Below are 20377 nucleotides of genomic sequence, written 5' to 3' on the forward strand. Positions count from 1 at the left end.
AGGTTAGCAAGAAAGACAATATATAAGTCAGTACATGAAACTGCTGAGTAATATCAAAAGTTCACTAAGTTCACTTAATAAAGAAAACATTAGTTGTGAAGGGTATTGAAGACAGAGGATAAGAGGGTCATATGGCCCAAAGAGAATTTAATGTTTTGTATGTTTTTACAAAATCATTTTCATGTATTTGAAAAGAAAGCCATTAAAGATGAAATTTTAAGAATACAGTATTTTTTTTTGTGATACCAAATATCACCTGCAACAAAAAGACATCATAGATGTCAAAGATGAAAAGGGAGGAAAACAAAAGAATATGTAATTTAAAATAGCTAAAGGAACAAGAAAAGAGACAAAGAGTTTGAAGTCTTTAAGTGCTTTCCCTTCACCATCCACATTTACCAATCTTGTTAATTGTGTGTAGAAAATTACTTCTGTTCTCACAGAGGTGCCAAACTATGAGACAACAAAGTACATTACTTGTGAGTTCTGCACATTCTAGTAGATTAAATAACATATGATAACTTTATCTATATCTAGAATTCAGCTCAAGATCAAGATATAAACAAGGAATAATAGAGGAATAAAACATTAAAAACACTCTATATTTATTAAGTGCATATTACACACCATGTCTATAAGGACATGCCTGTATTATTTTATTTAAACCTCACAGAAGTGCTCTGAAGTGATATTTCAACATCCAATTCCTTAAATGAGTAAATTGTACCTAAGAAAGTCTGAGTCACTAGCTCAAGATAACAGTTAATGAATAGGAAACTTGAATTCAAAAGTTAACTCTTTCTGGACTGGGGTGTTTCTCAGGGGTAGAATACTTGCCCAGTATACACAAGGCTCCAGGTTCCACCCCCAGCACAACAGAAAAAGAAGTTAGCTCTTTATCTCCTGAAGCATGCACTCTTTAACTATGTAGTATTGTAAATTGATAGTAGGAGTAGTGAGTAAAGCCCTGAACTGAGAACCATCCAAGAGAAATAAGTTGTTTTGTGGTCCCTGGGGAATTCATTGTACATGGAGAATAAGACTACATCTGAAAGTCTTAAGTTGTGAGCTAAATATTGAACATTTCATTGAGAATTATTAGACCATAGAAGAGGGAAATTTTATTCAAAAGCACTTGAAATTGTTTTTAAGTATACATTAAGAAACAACAACAAAAATTCCATGAATTCTTATTAAACATATGATTTCATAGAAATTTTGAACCTTCAAATGCTGTGAAATTGGTACTGCAATATTCCAGGATAAATTCATTCAATCTCATTGCTGAAAGCATGTTCCATTGGAAGGCATTCTGAGAAGCACCCTTTTACAGAACGTGGTAGATAAGACCAATAGGAGTTGAATTTCAGTTGTGATTGATATTTTAATATATCATATATGACTTTTGAAAATTAGATGTGATATGAAGTGTTGTCTCTTTCTCTATCTCCTAATTGCTTCCTCATTCTATGTACCCCAGGCTTCCTCAGCCTGAAAGCCCTGATTGGCCTACATACTTGGCTCCTTCTCCAATTTGACTGGCAGTTTTAAAGGGAGAGTAATTAAAAGATTCTGGTTCAAACCTAGCTACTATGTATAACTGTAATGCTCTAATAAAAATATAAAGAGACTCTGAGGCTGAAAGCAGTATCCTCTCTGAATTTTTGATATTGGTATAGATCACTTGCTCCCAAACCCAAGCATAGTTCTTATGTCTTTGATGCTGTATGAGCCTTATGGTATGTACCTCAAGACTTAAGGTCGAGGGGTCAGAAAACAGGATGGTAGGGCACTAACCCAGTGTGTGAGTCTCCAGTACCAGAAGAAAACAGTAAATCAAGTCCCAAGTATTTATCAGTCTGCTACTTGAGTTCATCGCTTTGTCACTTGAAGACCCTGGACTAGAATTTTTCATGGCTTCCAAAGATGACAAGGACGATATTAACAACAGTACTGAATCAAAGAAAAGTGGAAAAACAAAACATCGACATAAGTTTGCTAAGGAAGAATTGCAAGAACTTCATGAAATATTTACACGGACTCCTTACCCGGACTTTACAACAAGAGAAGAACTGGCTGTAAAATTCCATTGTCCAGTGCATGTAATTAATAACTGGTTTCAGAATAATAGAGCCTGACTTTCACCTGAAGAGAGGCAAAGAATATTTGCTGTGTGGAAACAACAAAATTACCAAGTCCAAACCCATCAACCTTTAAGCAACCAGGCTGAGGCTCCCAGCTATACCACTGAGCAGAGTTTCTTCTGTGACCAGAAAGTTCTGACAGGCATAGCTGGTGGCTCAACTCTGGATAAACAAGAGGTCACCAGTGAACAAATGTGCTCAAGTTGCTTCTCTCTGTGGAAGCAAGGGCTTTCCAGTCCACAGTTGTGCTCCAACTGCTCCTCTCAGAAGACACAAGAGATTTTCTGTCAACACATAGACCCCAGTTGCTACTCTCTTTGGGAACAAGGGTTTCTCGATCCACAGGTGTGTTCCAGCTGCTCTTTTCTGAAGACACAAGGGCTTCCTTGCCAACAGGTGGGCTCCAACACCTCCATGGTGGCAGGCACTGGAAATCTACCAGGCTATACTTTGGAGTATGGAGATGCCACAGAAAGTGGGCCTTTTGCTAACAGTTTTGGGATGTAGTTCAGCATATGCCTTCATGCTTCTATGTCTTCTGTGCAGCCTTTTGACATGAATGGGAATGAGGTCAAAGAAAGCCGGCATGCAAGTTCCTCCCTTTGGCATTATGCTCGCAGTGAGCATAATGAAGTGAGGCAGTAGGAAGAGGAGGACCACTGTCATTGCTCAATATCACAAGATCAGCAGCTGAAATGGAATGCCAGCTGCAGCAGCATCAACCCCTCAGAATTCTCAAGCAGATGCTATTCCACCAACAGCTGCCAGTGGAACAGAGTCATAGGGATCTAGGGCAGCAGCTGCCCTCTCCTCAGTTCACCTGCAGGGTCAGTTTCCTCAAACTCATGGAAAGTCCTTGTTCATTCAGCTGCAGCCAGTGCCTCCCCTAATGGTTGACAGTTCACTATCATCACCTCTGGGGCAATATATGAAGCAAGGGACTTTAGAGCAACCCAGACAGCAGCTCTGAGATGAAGGGTCTACAGGAGCTCACCTCAGGGAAAAGGGAATGCAGAACCAAGAAGTAGTGCCAAATAGGCCAGCTCCCAGTCACTCACATAGCAGGCCAGCCCTCTCCAGAAGCATCCACATAAGAAATAAAATAGCAATTAAAAAAAAAAAAAAAAAAGACTTAAGGTCACATTTCCCATCTCTGCTTCTCTTTTTTGAATGAGCAACATTTTGCCATTCAACCTCTTTCCAGTTTGATGGGTTTTATCTATCAACACAGATATATACTTTCTCATAAGAACACACATGTCTGTCATATAGGTATGTTTTTTTCAAAGATTGACACACTGCAGTGTGAAAGATTCTTTTTAAAGAACTTTAGAAGTCACACTTTTCTCAACTGCTTTTGTAAAATTTTGTTCCTCAAAAAAAAAAAAATCCTTAGCATTTTCAAGGCACTGGATCCCTTCATGAATGTGAAAATAATACCTTACCATTACCACCAAAATATCAAGTATTTACGTGTTGGATATGAAATTCCTGACAGCATTATTAGAAACTGTACATTCATTTTCTTTGCTTATTAGAAGAAAAGCTTCCTTAAAGTTTCATAAAAATGGTACCACTGTTTTTAAGATTTATTTGGATGTTATGTGTAGTAAAACTGCTTTTTAGAAATTTCTGCATGGTAGTGTTTTGTGTTATTTTCATTTTTGCCTTGGAAATTTTAAAAAGAATTATTTGTATAGAATTTTAAAATGATAACTTGTAGTTAATTCTTTTCACAGAATATGTGTGGCTATATTCTGAATGTTGAGTATAGGGGCTGGAAGGCTTACTGAAGAGGCAGTGTTTCTTTATAGGAGGCCTCTACACATCAAGGACACTTGTTATTGATATGCCTACTTCCCTGTAGGGAGAATCTCACTCCTAAGTCTTCAAACTAGCGGGGATGATTTTTGCCTGGAAATCAAGGATTTCCCTAACATATATGAGATTCAAAGTTTGTATGTAATCCAAAGAGAAAATAAGAAGAGTCCAGTCACCCAAAGACTAATGTTAACTTTATTACTTGACATTTTTGGGGAAATGTCTCCTGATACCCCAACTCTGGAAATTTCCATAATTATATGCTCCTTAGTTCCATTTACTAACTCTCTGTAATGTTACATTTCAGAGATACTTGTTTTCACTGCTGGACAAGCAGTACTGTAGTAGCTGGGGCAATATCTGTCTGATTTACCAGTGTATGCTCCATTACCTAACTCAGGTTTCTTGCTGCTCAATATACATCTGTGACAAATAAATTAGTGCTTTCTAGATAACCTGGGCATTGAAAGAGCTAGGGGTGATATCATATGAAGAGATTTTAGGCTTTTAACCAGATAAAGAAAGGCTTGTGGAGCATATGAGAGAAGAAATAAACTATTTGAAAGATAATCAAACAGAAGAACAAAAAAGCCCAGGAAGCAGTATGATAAGATAGAACAAAGGTCCCAGGAATTAGAAAGATCAGAGCCCAAATCATGGCTTTACCCCTTTTAGTTTTGTGACACAGGGCACATATTGAGCCCATATGTGTCATTGTGAGATGAGTATATTAGTGCTAACCTTACAGAAATGTTGCAAAAATCATAAGATCCACTCTTTTATGTGGTGTCTCTCTTGAGTAATTGTTCCAAAAAAGTTTGAACATTATTAGTGACTATCATTTTTTCTTAATATAATACCTAAGAAAAGAACTGAGAAAAATAGATGAAAAGCTTTCACAGAATTATTTCAACTCTATTTAAATCATATATTTCTAATTTGAGTTATCTGTAAGGAGAATGGGTCATTCTGAAGCAGATTGCAAAATGTGTAGGAATGGAAAGCATATCCCATGTGACAAGGATATTGAACACTCTGGTTGTATATTATACTTCCAAGTATACAGGGCAAATTATATGCGATCTTTGTTTCTTTATATGTTTATTGCTCCTCCTACCCCGAACTGCATGAAAATTTAATTATTTATTTTTTCTCTTTTATATGATCAGCATTCATTAAATTGTGTTAATTAGATTAATTAGGCTGCAGATCTCTGACTCTGGCAGAAATAATTCTACTAGATTTGACCTAATGGTGATATATTTTCTTTTGTTTTATTTTTTACCTGCAATTTTCTCTTTTCTTTCATCCAGCACCCTGGGCAGTTTATTAATTAGATATATTAAATATCCTTAAATATAATTTCGAATTTCAAAAGGCATAATCATGGAAATGAATCATTGGAAGTGTGATTTAACTGGATATATTTTTTATTTCAGTTTGGGAAGCAGCACATAGAGAACCTCTTCAGTGACCTGCAGGATGGGAGACGCCTCCTAGACCTTCTTGAAGGCCTCACAGGGCAAAAACTGGTAGGAAACTTGTTTTAAAGAAAATTTGCAGTAATCTTTGTAGAATTTGAAAACAGAATCAAACAGTATAATGTTATGGTCTAGTAAATCACTAATTTACTAAGTACATTTGACTAGTAAAAGGGGACCTATTCTTGTATAAAACAGTCTCATAATTTTTATTTTGGCATTGTCTGTCATATTCAGAAAAATAAAATGAAATTTTCAGTAATGTAGATTATGTTAATTAATAGACATTGCTTTCTTTTACCTATTAAGTATTCTTATCAAATGTCTTTATGAAGGCTTTTTGCATAATGACTTTTAAAATTATCTTTCTGCTTTTGTGTATTTGGCAATTCTTTTACAAGGAAAGTTTATTAGCTTATAAATAAAGGAACAATTTGGCACAGCATATAAGTGTATAGGCATACACAAAAACATATGCAATGAGAATGTTACTTCCCTTTTAAGAACTGTTATCTTGTCTAACTTCAGAGCATTCTTGTGAGATAGATATGATTATCATACACAGTTATAGGTCAGTAAATTCATCCATGAATTTGGGTTCGATTGATCAAGGTCTCATAATGAGAAAAATGTCTCTTAAATCCAAATCTCCTGATTTAAGTAATCTTATTCTTAGATTGCTATTATTCTTTTAAGTAGAGTTTAAGACCCCTGACTACAGTTAGCCATTCTGCATATCAAATGAATCCTACTAAATTACTGTCTTAATCTCTTCTTTTTGACCTTCATTACAAATTTGCAGCACAGGCATGCACACACATATGCATACACACAGAGATTTTATAGATACTATACAAACCCAAGCCGTCATTCAAAGTCAAAGCTGGCAAAAGTCATGCTTTCCAACTTGCCTCCTATAATTTTTTCCATTTTGTCAGATATAACTTATTTTCACCTGTGTTGCTTTCTGTACTTCTGTGCTAACTATCCTTGAGAAGCTTTGGTTTCTCTCTCTCAGTGAAGCCTTTCACACTTTCTCTTTGATAAATTCTCCCTTGTTAAATCCTATAAAACACCTATTTTTTATTTAATCATTGTTTTATTATTTCTGGTGTATGTATTTATGATGATGACATCACTCCTCAACTAAATGCTGAAGTTCAATAGGGAAGGGACACACCTTATACTTTCATTTTAAATCTTCTTCAATTGCTATTTGGGATTAATATTAAATTAAATTAAAACTGACATTTTTATGAAATCTGAATGTGAATTAATATAAGAACAACTTGATGACTTACAGAAATAATCACTTTAATCAATCGAAAGAAGTTCATATTATGTCTTATATTTGAAATTTTTGCTTTTAGCCAATTAGAGAGCATTGTGTACACTTTATCTTAATTTTGTTGGTGAGAGATATATTTTTGTGCAATCATTTGTATCCTATGACTGTGAACTTTTATATATTCATATAATTTGCTTATTATACATGCATTAATTTATGCATTATATATGCATATTTATGATATGCATATATAATTATGTAAGTATATACATAGATATAGAAATCAGTGTTTTGGTATGTCCCCAGTTTCTGTTATAATCTGCAGTCATTTCTGCTTTCAATTATAGAAATAAATAAATCTTAGTGAAATTTGTTTATTTAAGATTGTGTTTAAGATTGTACTTTTACAACCTGTCCTGACCCTGTGCTTGCAACTTACATTTTTCATCTCTGGAAGTGTGAATGACTACTTCTCTGTGGTGTTTCAACTCTCTTAAATAACTTCCTAGATAGAGGTGACACTTCCATCATCCAAAGCAGTTTTGTCAGGGTTAGCAAATTCCACATTGGCACAATGTTTAAAATAATGAATTTCCACAAAAGAGAAAAAATACAAGCGACTTGCATATTCATCGGGATGGATAGATTCAACCATACATACATAGATGCAGAGATACAATGAACCTAATGAGTAACAGGCACTGAAGAAAACAGGCAAACAAAATATCCCATCCACGAGATTGGTCATTATGGAATAAATAGTTGGTGAGAGAAAAAAAATCACCAAACACCCACATAAGCTAGTATAAACCATGTAATTTCAGTTATTGCTGCTAACAGAATCTGTAATCAATCCTTCATCCTAGACACAGATCTGGCAGCCCTGATCTGGGGATTTTTACTTTTCCCACAGAGCAGCATCACCTGTCTCATGAATGTGTCTGATTTCAAGACTCCAACTCCTGGTCTTGAATCCTAATAGTTTCTGCAGAGATATATCATATAGTCCAAATGGGAGTAGTATATACTATTGATCAGAAGTCTTAGTATCCTATTTTGAAGCATCTGCATGTGGATTATTGGCTCAGGTCATCCCCATGCTTAAAATGAAGGTATTTGCTTTACAACAATAAGATGAAAATCACTCCCCGACAAGACTTTAAAAGGGCCAGATTTCAGCTTCCACATCAGGACCAGAAACTGCAGCTTTTTTAAGACTAGCATATTGGTTCTGAAAAATATGCACTGAAGTATGTAAATGTGTACATGTATATGTCTGAGTTCAAAGCAAAAGAAAATGCTACTCAGTCTTATAACTGCACTTTTTATACAATTTCTTAAAAGATAGTGTCTTTCGTTTAAATTTTAGGCAGAGGATTTATTTTCAAAACTTTAAATTCCTAAAATTACCAAATTTTTTTCAGAGCATAAATTCCTAAAATTTTGTTTTGCTGCTTTGCTTTTGATCTGAATTCTTCTCTTCCTATGAACTTTTCTTCCTCTTCATGGTAGGAAGTAGGAAACACACCAAAATGTAAGCCTTTATCACTTTGACATTATTAGAGGAAAATTTAGTAGGAGATAGAAAATGGAGATTCCTGTTCATAAGACTAGTTAATATTGTGAGAATTGGAAGGAATGGGTGTTAATACTGTTTGATAAAGGGTGTGAAGCAAGTTTTCTTAAACAGTAAAATATTTTAGTTTAATTGGAAAAGTTCAGCAGGTAATTCAAAGGGTAAGTTGTTCTAGGGTAGAAAACTGCTCAGAAGAATATGAGCATTCCTGGAATGTATGGGACAAAACTTAAGTAATTGAAAAAATATTCTGTTTGGTTGGTGCATTCACAAGGAAGTTAGAAGGAGAAAAGAAAATGAATATGGAAACTTTGGTTCTATAGGCACAGATCAAAGTTTTTATTCAGGCTCCACCAATAGTTAGTTGTATGATTAGTTGTATGACTATGTATGAACTCTTAACTTAAGGTTCATTATATGTACAAGGAACATATAACTGTTTTTCTTGCAAGGAGGACTAGTGATAATGCATACAAGTACCTAGCACAAATTACAAACTCTGATAATAACAGTAAACATCTTATTTTACCTATTGTGTGATAAATACCAATCTAAGTGCTTCATTCATATTAACACATTGAATTCTCCCAGCAATCATATGAAACATGTGCTTTCATTAGCTCTGTTTCAACAGATGAGGAATGTGGTCTACAGGGATACTGAGAAATTTGCCCAGGGTCACCTAGTGCAAAAGTGACAGTTGAACATTGAATCTAGGCAGTTCAGCTTTGTAGTTCATGCCCTTAACTTTAACTAAATATTGAGATGAGCCAGGCATGGTGGCACACACCTGTAATGCCAGTTGCTTTGGTGGCTAAGGCAGGAGGATTGCAAGTTGAAGGCTAACCTCCACAAATTTAGTGAGATTCTGTCTCAAAAATAAAAATAAACAAGTAAAAAGGGCTGGAGATGTAACTCAATGGTAGAGCACCCCTGGGTTCAATCCCAGCATAGTCAAAAAAAAAAAAAAAAGATTGAGATGAGAGCTATGCAAGGAATTCCCACTGGTAGTGGACTTAGTTCAACAATGTTATTGTTGAAGATAGAAGTATGAATCAAAGGAGGAACAGTGAGTGAAGAAAGAAGGAAAGGAGATTATGATATGTTCTGGGCAGTAGCAAATGAGGCCTTGTATGAAGATAAATGAAAAAGAGAAGGAAGGAATAAATACAACAAAGATTATAGCAGTAGGATTTCTAAAGATCCACAAATGAATAAATGTAGATGTCAGTTGAAAATTTACAGAATGAGATATGACTTTTGGAACTGAAAATGAAGGTAAGGGAATCAAAGGTGATTAAGCTTTTGAGCATCAGTGAATAGTATAATTAAGACAATGTTTGTTTAACCCTATTTGCCATTATATAACATTACATGACTCACATCTCCCTTAAACTTTTTAAAAAGTGTGGAAATTAAATGGATTATCTGTCCTATTGGTAAGTGTCCTCCTGTATCACCCCAAATAGGCTTTGTGAACAACCAAAAAAGAGGGGCTTTCATTCTCAATGAGTGGTGGGTTCATTCTAAAAAATTACTATTCCAGGGACAATTAGTCCAAAGTCCTTCAATTCATTATATGAATGCCTCATAACCTATGTTTATTTAAATGTAAAACATTGAAACTTAAAAATTCAAATTATAAATTGTTTTATTCCTAGTAGATTTCTGGTTTATGTGCTGGGCACTGAACACTGTTTCTTTTTGTTTTTCAGCCAAAGGAAAAAGGATCTACAAGAGTTCATGCCCTGAACAATGTCAACAAGGCACTGCGGGTCTTGCAGAAAAATAATGTAAGTGGTGACTTAGGGTTTGGATGTTATGAGGCAGTGTGTTTAAAGTTTGAATGAAGGCTTCAGCCCCCAATGTAGAGAAAGCATCCCAAGTTCTCTTGTAAATCAAACTAGTTTTTATTAAGAACATAAATTCTGATTCCTTTGTGTGTGCTTGTGACTAATGTAGTTCAGGAAGCAAATGCATGCATTCACAGAGGACAGGGAAATACATGACCTAGATCTCCGTGTTGTTTTAGGATTTTACTCAATGCAGCTCTATTTAGTGGACAAATTGATTTCTTCATAAAGTTGTATTCTGTGCAACAAATAGATTTTGCTGTACATAATTTTTTGTGTACTCTGTGTTCAAACCTGATGGTAATGAATTTTGAACTAAGCTAAAACTTATTAAGCACCATATCAAACATGTAAATTATACAGAAAAAAATAACTTTTTAAATCTCACGGTAAGAACTGCATATATATATATATATATATATATATATATATATTTGTACCAGGGATTGACCCAAGGGATGCTTATCCACTGAGCCACATCTCCAGCCCTTTTTTATATTTTATCAGAGATAGGGTCTCTCTGAGTTGCTTAGGGCCTCACTAAGTTACTGAGGCTGGCATTGAACTCTCATGATCCTCCTACCTCAGCCTCCCAAGTCTCTGGGATTACAGGTGTATGCCACTGTGCATGACTCAGATATGCTTTTTATCCTTATGTTTGGTTTAGTTCATCTGGATGGAAACATATGTTTTGTTTTAGAAAAGGTGAAAGAATCATAGCTCAATGAGTTGGCAGATTAGAGAAGTTCTAGTGACCTCTGAGTGACTTTGATGTTCCTTATTTCTTCTATCATGGCCTTAGAAGCAAATAGTCCTCCTTTATTATTAACTTCTGCAACCTTTCTAATCGACCAATACATTTACCAGGCACTTTTAGCAACTTCCTAATTACATTACACCTCTCTTTCAAGAATAAATTCAAATACATTGCTCACACTCTCTTAAAATAAACATCAGCTGTGATAGATTAGTAATAACATTCTCCCCCAAATGTAGCTTAGCTCACCTGGGAGAGAGAGGGCGTTACACAAGGTATAGAAGTGGAAACTACATAGCAATTGGTTGATTTTATGAATTCTGGACCACTGTCACTTTGAGCAGCTAAAAGTTACATTATAGAAATATATTTTATTATTTTCTAAAGCAATTAATTTATATTTTCAATTTTTCTACTGCCAGAAAAAAGTAGTCATTGGACTGTTTTCCTCATTGTTAATCTGATACACCCTTTTGAAAGATCAGTATCATGTAAATAATAAAAAAATAAGATATTGATAAGTTACACAAAGAAAATATCCTTTAAAATATCAAAACTCCATATTCCATTTCAAAATGTAAGAGCAAAGCAAACAGCAAAAATTCAGAAAATAATTGGATTTCATTTACTAGATATAGTTGGACTCCCCCTACCAAAATAATGTAACATTACAAAATAAGCTTTTGAATCTCCTATCAAATGATCAATCAATATATTTACACATTTTCTTTGATAAGAGTTTTGTTTTTTGTCAACCTTTTACACATTATGAATATGTGGGGTTCCTATACATATTATGATTATCAAATTCACAGTTATCAATACAGGACCAGAATAAATCTTGGCAATAAAACAAACAATAGAAGAATTCTATGTGACTTTGTGCCAGGTATTTATTATATACAAAACCAAAGGCATTATTTGAAAACAGAAAAATTAACCTGAACTTCATTAAAAATGAGTTGTCCCTATATTCTGGATATGAGCTCTTTGTTTGATGAGTTGCAAATTTATTTTCCTTTTTCATGGGTTATATTTTTACTTAATCCGTGACTTTTGGTAAATAGAATTTCTTCATTTTGATATAGTTTATTTTTCAAAACATTAACTTTGTGTTTTTGTCCTGTTTAAGAATGACTTGTTTAGCCAAACTATTCTGATAGTATGGCATTATCTATATAAGCTTTATTATTTTCTATTTGAATTTGCATCTATATTTCATCTGAAATTGATTATTGAATATGGTATGAGGAACAAGCTAAGATTTGGTTGTTTTTTATTTGGAATATAATCAACACAACAGCATTTATTAAAATGTATATTGCTTTCCTGTTACTCTTTCAGTACTAGATAATACCATAAAAATTTGTTAATACATATTTGTGCTCTTTCCTAGATGTCAATTTACTTCCATCGTTCTATTTTTCTATATAGGTGAAGATATCATGTCACATAGATAATTGTAGTTTTATGATAAAGTTTGGTATCTGGTAAACTAGCTTCTCCCATGCTATGAATAGAATAGCCCCTCCAAAACTTATATTAAAGTTGAATTGCCATTGTAACATTATTAGGAGAAGGGGACTTTAAGAGGTGATTGGGTCATTCATCCTCATGAATGAATTGATACCATTACCCTTGGAGTAGACTTCTGATTAAAAGATAAATTCAGCTCCCTTTATACCTCTCTGACTTGTTGCCTGTCCTTCTATGGTTATAACACAAATAGAAAGTCCTAAACAAATGCAGATGTCACGCTCTTGCACTACTCAGTCTCTAGATCCTTGATCTTTATAATATTCTGTTGCTTACAAGCCACCCAGTTTGGTATTCTATTAGAGCAGCAGAAAAGGGACTAAAACATTTCCCATTGTCATCCTGCTAGATTTTCTGGGCTATTTTGGTCCTTTGTGTTTTGTATTCATTTTATAATTATATTTCTTTCTCTACTATAAATACATTTGAAATATGATCAACAGTGAGTTCAATCTACAGATTAGTTTGGAGATAATGAACACATTTACCATATTGAATATTCCAGTTATCTCCTATGATTTTCTCCTATATTTTTAAAAATTTAGATTTTAAAAAGTAAGAAAAAATCCAATCTGAAAAAATGGTCCATGTACATAGACAAAAGCTTCTCAAAAGAAGGTGTTGAATGGCTCAAAAGTAATATAAAAATTATTGAGTCTTGGTAGTAATTAGGGAAAATTTGAGTTATAACTACAATAAGACATCAATATAAACTCACCAACAGGACTAAAATTAGAAAGAAAGATAAAGCCAAGTGTTGATAGAGACATGGAACTGGAACTCTCATAATTAACTGGAAATATAATTCAGATGAACATGAATGTTTCTTATGACATAGAAGTTTTATTTCTAGGTACATACCTAACAGAAATATATTTCTATATTTACCAAAAAAGTGTACACATGAGAATTTTTGTAGTAGTTTTATTCATGATAGCCAAAACTGGAAATGACTATGGTATATTCACCTGATGGTCTATTATAAATCAGTGAAAATGAAGTAATGATATCTCTATATAATGCACAGATTGGTTGAGTCTCCTAAAATAAATTTGAGCAAAAGAGGTGAGATGCAAAAACATGCCTACTATTATGTCTTTTAACTAAATTTCAAAAATGAGCAAAATGCTTCCATGGATATAAAATTTAGGAGAGTGGTTAGATTTTTGAAAGAATCAAGCAGTAAAATACACAAGGAAATCTTAATATGTTATGTGTTTTGACATGGAGATTGTTATACAGCTACATTTACTTCAAGAATAAAGTTTATGTACAACCAAGCAGTACAATTAAATGTAGTTTTCTGCATGTATGTTGTATTTCAATTTTTTAAAAAAAGAACATAAAAATGAGAAAAATGTGAGAGGGAAAAATAGAACTGATGTTATAACTTCCAAAACTCCAAATGATGGGCACATTTACCCATCTAATTATAGACCACATACTTTCTAATGAAATTATCGAATGACTGTGATAAATGAATACACAGAATTAGAATGTGGTTAATGCAACATAAGGATCTTTTCTTTGAAAGCTACATTTCTTACAGAATGTAGAGGATCTTCTACTATTTTATTGGAGAAATATCCCAAATTAAGGGTTTAAATTTTAAAAGTCCTTCAAAAACAAATTTCTACAATGCTTTCATTTAAGCCAGGGCTTTCATGGAGAAATGCATAAAAACATGGAGTTTCTGCATTAAAGGACAGAATCTCAAGCAAAACATTCTCAAGTAGAAATTAAAACCCAAAGAAAATAACCTTGACCTGAGTTAACCCCAGGCTGAAAGACAGGACACAAATGTTCAAAGGAACATGTACTCTGTCCTTTGATACTTCTCCATTATTATTAATAAGAAAGTACAAAATAAGTTGAAAAAATTACAAGGTACAACCTTATTAGTCTCTGTTATCATAAAGAATGAACACACAATTAAATGAGAGAATGTTTCAGAGCAGGATTCTTTACTAATGATGAATTCGAGTGTTCTCTATCAGATGAATAAATGAGCCTGGGACAGGATAGAAATAAAAGAGTATGGTATGTGAAAAAGTCAATAGTACTAGTTCAAATCTCTTTTTACAAATGACAATTCTCAATTTAGAGTACACTATAGAAGATACTGTTTGGCAATTTTAAATTGGAATACTTTAAAAAAATAGGGTAATATATTTACATTCCACATATTTACTAGTGTTTCCTAATGCATCAAGTATTTTAGGTGCTTAAGGATACTGTAGTCAATCATCAGAGCAAACATAATCAAACCTAATCTTTTCTGTTGTGGAGTTTATAGTCACATGCCAGTGTATACTAAACATATATAATATATATAGTGACAGGTAAGTATATGAAGAAGAGATGAACAGGAGATCTGGGAAGACCTCTTGGTTAAGTTTTTATATAAACCAAGACCTGAAGGAAGTGAGGGGGTGAGGTATGGGCCAAGCAGAGTGATTAAGAAAAAACCTTGAGTTTTTTTTTTTTTTTATTGTAAACAAATGGGGTACAACTTGTTTCTCTGTTTGTACATGAAGTAGAGGCATATTATTTTTGAAATCACACATTTACATAGGGTAATGGGGTTTGATTCATTCTGTTATTTTTTCCTCCCTCCTACCCATCCTTTCCCTCTATTCAGTCCCTCTTTCCTCCATTCTTACCTCCCTCCCACCCCCAATTATGTAACTATCCCTATTTGCTGATGACATGATTATATATTTAGAGGAACTGGGAACCTTGAGGTTTTTGAAAAAGTATTTGGAATGAGGACTCAGTATGTGGAGAAGACTGGAAAAAATTAATATAGACAAGGGCAACAAAGGGGTAGCGGGGTGATGGTGGGAAGGAATAATTTGGTGAGCCATTGTTAGTGTTAAATGACAATGACTAAAAATAGTGGTATAAATTAATTTAATTGGTAATGGAGCAAGATATTGAAAAAGTCAGTGATAGAAGAATTAAAAACAGAGAAAATATATGGGAAAATATTTTAAAATATACCTTTTTTTGAAGAAAGTCATATCAATAATGAAAACACAATGAAGCTTATTGCTAAAATGGAAATAATAGAAATACCAATAGAGTCACAAAGAATATTTGATGGAAATATATTTTTCATGTAGAGCCTTTAAATCACCTTTGTAAGATTACAACATGTATAATAGCAGAAAAATATGAGAATATGAATAACAAAATTACACTAATAGATTTTCTATCTCATGATACTCTTAAGCATAGTAGGTAGTTTTATAAAACATGTACTTATTCTTATAAATCCCCCATAAAGTTGGATTTGGAAGAAAAGCAATAGTTTAATAATTTTATTATTATAAATGCTCTCCTCTATCCTTATGGAATGGACAGAACTCTATAAATCTGTTATTTTTCAGAGACAGAAACGTATCTTTCATCTTTATTCCACTGAGGTATGTACTAATTTAGTTACTGAATAAATTCAAGTGATCTTGTGAAGTCAAGTATATAACCATCTTGGTGTGAAACGTATTGTACAGAAAAAAAAGTTGAAGAGTAAAATGAGGCAAGTATTTACAAAAATGTGAGCAGGATTAAAGGAACTATCAATGAATGATGAAGTATCCATGGACTAACTAGCTTGAATTAATAAGCTTTATTACCTCTAAATCAAAAGAAATGTAGGGAGAGAAGGGTTACCATAATGGAATCTCTAGCTTAGAAGAGGGCCACTGGATAGCAATAGCAACCATAAATTAAAAAATGCAGTTATTCAAATATGAAGACCTAGGGGTTTGGAGTTGGGAGAAAATCACATCAATACCTTGGCTTATCCAAACTTCCATTATCCTTCCAGTACTGCTCATTAGTTGAACCCAACCAGAAGCTAGAGGATAAGAGACCACAGGTGACAGAGTCATCTCATATAAAGAAGGGGCAAAGAAGCTGGATGGGTGAGCAGGCAGTGGGGCAGCAAACAGTATGATAAACATTGTTTCTCCTAATTTTTTTTAATGTAGATTCATTGTACATAAATGGGATACAACTTTCTTTTCTCTGGTTGTACACAAAGTAGAGTCACACCATTTGCATAATCACTCATGTACATAGGGTAATGATGTTGGTCTCATTCTATTATATTTTCTTCCCCCCACCCCTCCCCACCCCTCATTTTCTTCTATACTATCCATCCTTCCTCCATTTTTGCCTCCCCCCATTCTCTGTTATGTATCATCATCCACTTATCAGAGAAATCATTCGACCTTTGGTTTTTTTGGGATAGGCTTATTTCACTTAGCATGATATTCTCCAACTCCATTTATCTGCAAATGCCATAATTTTATTCTTCTTTATGGCCGAATAACATTCCATTGTGTATATATGCCACAGTTTCTTTACCCATTCATCTATTGAAGGACATCTAGGTATGTTCCACAATCTAGCTATTGTGAATTGAGCAGCTATGAACATTGATGTAGTTGTGTCATTGTCGTATGCTGATTTTAAGTCCTTTGGGTATGTATAGGCCAAGGAGTGGGATAGCTGGGTCAAATGGTGGTTCCAGTCCAAGTTTTCTAAGGAATCTCCATACTGCTTTCCAGAGTGGCTGCACCAATTTTCAACCCCACCAGCAATGAATAAGTGTACCTTTTTCCCCACATCCTCCCCAACAATTATTGGTGCTTATATTCTTGATGATAGTCATTCTACTTGGGGTGAGATGAAATTCTAGGGTAGTTTTGATTTGCATTTCTCTTACTAGAGATGTTGGACATTTTTTCATATATCTGTTATTGCTTATAGATCTTCTGTGAATTATCTGCTCATTTCCTTAGCCCATTTATTGATTGGGTTATTTGTATTCTTAGTGTAGAGTTCTTTGAGTTATTTATAGATTTTGGAGACTAGTGCTCTATCTGAAGTGTGTATGGCAAAGATTTTCTCCCACTGTATAGGCTCTCTCTTCATATTGTTGATTGTTGCCATTGCTGAGAAAAACTTCTAGTTTGAATCTATCCCATTTATTGATTCCTGCTTTTATTTATTGTGCTTTAGGAATCATGTTAGGGAAGTCTGATCCTAAGCTGACATGATGAAGATTTGGGCCTACTTTTTTTTTTCAGTTTGTTGCAGTGTCTCTGGTCTAATTCCTAGGTCCTTTATCCATTTTGAGTTTAGTTTTGTGCAGGTTGAGAAATAGGGGTTTAGTTTCATTTTGCTGCAAATGGATTTCCAGTTTTCCCAGCACCATTTATTCAAGAGGCTATCTTTTCTCCTTTGTATGTTTTTGGCAGCTTTGTCTATAAAAGCAGTACTAAGAGGAAAATTCATTACATGGAGCATATTCAATAAAAAAAGAAAAAGTCAACAAATAAATGACCTAACATTACAGCTCAAAGTCTAGAAAAAGAAGAACAGATCAACACCAAAAGTAGTAGAAGACAGGAAATAGTTAAAATCAGAGCTGAAATCAATTAAATTGATACAAAAGAAACAATTCAAAAAATTGACAAAACAAAAGTTGGTTCTTTGAAAAAATAAACAAAATTGATAAACCCTTACCCACACTATCAAAGAAGAGAGAGAAAAGTCAAATTACTAAAATTCACTATAAAAAAGGAAATATCATGACAGATACTACTGAAATACAAAACATAATTAGAAGCTATTTTGAAAATCTATACTCCAACAAAATAGAAAATATCAAAGAAATAGGTTTCTGGAGACATATGATCCACCCAAACTGGATCTGGAGGACATACACAATTTAAATAGATCAATTTCAAGCAATGAAATAGAAGTCATCAAAAGCCTACCAACAAAGAAAAATTCAGACCAGATGGATTCTCAGCAGAGTTCTACAAGACCTTCAAAGAACTCATTCCAATACTCTTCAAAGTATTCCATGAAATAGAAAAGGAGGGAACCCTCCCAAACTCATTCTCTGAAGCTAGTATCACTCTGATACCAAAATCAGAAAAAGACACATCGAGGAAAGAAAACTTCAGACTAATATCTCTAATGAACATAGGTGTAAAAATGCTTAACAAAATTTTAGAAAATCACATACAAAAACATATTAAAAAGAGTGCACCATGATCAAGGGATTTCATCCCAGAGATGTAAGGTTGGTTCAACATCCAGAAATAATAAATGTAATTCACCACATCAAAAGAATTAAAAGTTAAGATTCATATGATTATTTGAATATATGCAGGAAAAACATTTGATAAAATACAGCACCCCTTCATGCTCAAAACACTAGAAAAAATAGGGATAGTAGGAGCATACCTCAACATTGTAAAGGCTATCTATGCTAAGCCCACAGCCAACATTATTCTAAATGGAGAAAAACTGAACACATTCCTCCTGAAAACTGGAGCAAGGCAGGGATGCCCTCTTTCACCACTTCTATTCAACATTGTCCTTGAAACTAGTCAGAGCAATTAGACCAAAGAAATTAAACGGATATGACCAGGAAAAGAAGAACTCAAACTATCCCATTTGCTGATGACATGATTCTATATTTAGAGGAGCCAAATAATTACACCAGAAAACTTCTAGAACTCATAAATGAATTTGGTGAAGTAGCAGGATATAAAATCAACACTCATAAATATAATGCATTTTTATTCATAAGTGATAAGTCCTCTGAAAGAGAAATTAGGAAAACTACCCCATTCACAATATCCTTGAAAAAAATAAAATACTTGGGAATCAATCTAACAAAAGAGGTGAAAGACCTCTACAATGAGAACTATACAACACTAAAGAAAGAAATTAAAGCAAACCTTAGAAGATGGAAAGATCTCCCATGTTCTTGGATAGGCAGAATTAATATTGTCAAAATGGCCATACTACCAAAAGCTCTATACAAATTCAATGCAATTCCAATTAAATACCAAAGACATACCTCATAGAAATAGAGAAAGCAATCATGAAATTCATTTGGGAGAATATGAGAACCAGAATAACAAAAGCAATCCTTAGCAGGAAGAGTGAAGCAGGTGGTATCACAATACCAGAACTTCAACTATACTACAGAGTAATAATAACAAAAATGGCATGGTACTGGCACCAAAATAGACAGGTAGGTCAGTGGTACAGAATAGAGGACACAGAGGCAAACCCACATAAATATAGTCTCTCCTAATTATTTCCTACGTAAAATAGGGACTTGGAAATCTGAATTCCAAGAATCCTAATGTTGTTCAGGGCCCAGCCTTGCTGGGAAAACCAAGAAACCATTCACTTTTGACATCATATATTTACTCCTGACATGGATAAGAGGTCACTTTTGGCTACTTTTGGGACCAGGTGGCATCATATTCTTTCCTATACTTCTGGGAAAAATCAGCGCCACAATCAGGTTCTCAACTAAAAGTGTTATAGAAAAGGAAAATGCTCTAAAGAAAGTAGGAACCAAAGACAAAGAAATTAGGAAGAAGGAACACTAGATAAATTTAAGAATTAGTTCTTTGCAATAAAATAAAACAGACTAATATCTTATACATGTGATCAGAAAAAGGAAGACAGGCTGAGTCACTTCTGATTTCTTTTACACAAAAAAGGCACAGGAGAACATTAATGTATTTTAAGAAGTTCCTACCACATTTACAAATTAAAAATGTTTAATATATTAGAATGCAGCAAAAATGTCATTAAGTACGCAAAAGAATTTTTAAGATGCATATTTTTGATGATAATAACATTAGAAATTAATAATACACTTATAAATTTAGTTTAATTAATTTATAATGCATTGAGGAAGAAACTAAGAGTACAAAGTTACATTTGTGGAGGAAAAAGTAGTCCATATGAAAACCCATGAGAAATAGTTTACGTTCTACCCAGAGATTCAAGTTTTGTCTTTGCTTTTATCTTCATTAAAGAAAGAGATAAAATAAATTGAATCCAGCTCTCAACCGAAAATGTTTCAAAAAGG

General features: G+C 33.8%; 1 protein-coding gene across 5 annotated transcripts in view; it reads left to right on the forward strand.

The window, feature by feature from the left end:
* The window catches only part of DMD (dystrophin), a 2089750-nt gene that overhangs the window by 330773 nt on the left and 1738600 nt on the right, over positions 1-20377 (forward strand). For all 5 annotated transcript variants that reach the window (XM_079122792.1, XM_079122788.1, XM_079122791.1 and 2 more), the window contains exons 3-4: positions 5405-5497; positions 10026-10103. In XM_079122792.1, coding sequence (XP_078978918.1) covers positions 5405-5497; positions 10026-10103 — 171 coding nt within the window. The remainder of the gene's footprint in view (positions 1-5404; positions 5498-10025; positions 10104-20377) is intronic.

This window comes from Sciurus vulgaris (assembly GCF_902686455.1).
Source record: "Sciurus vulgaris genome assembly, chromosome: X".
NCBI classification, from domain to species: Eukaryota; Metazoa; Chordata; class Mammalia; order Rodentia; family Sciuridae; genus Sciurus; species Sciurus vulgaris.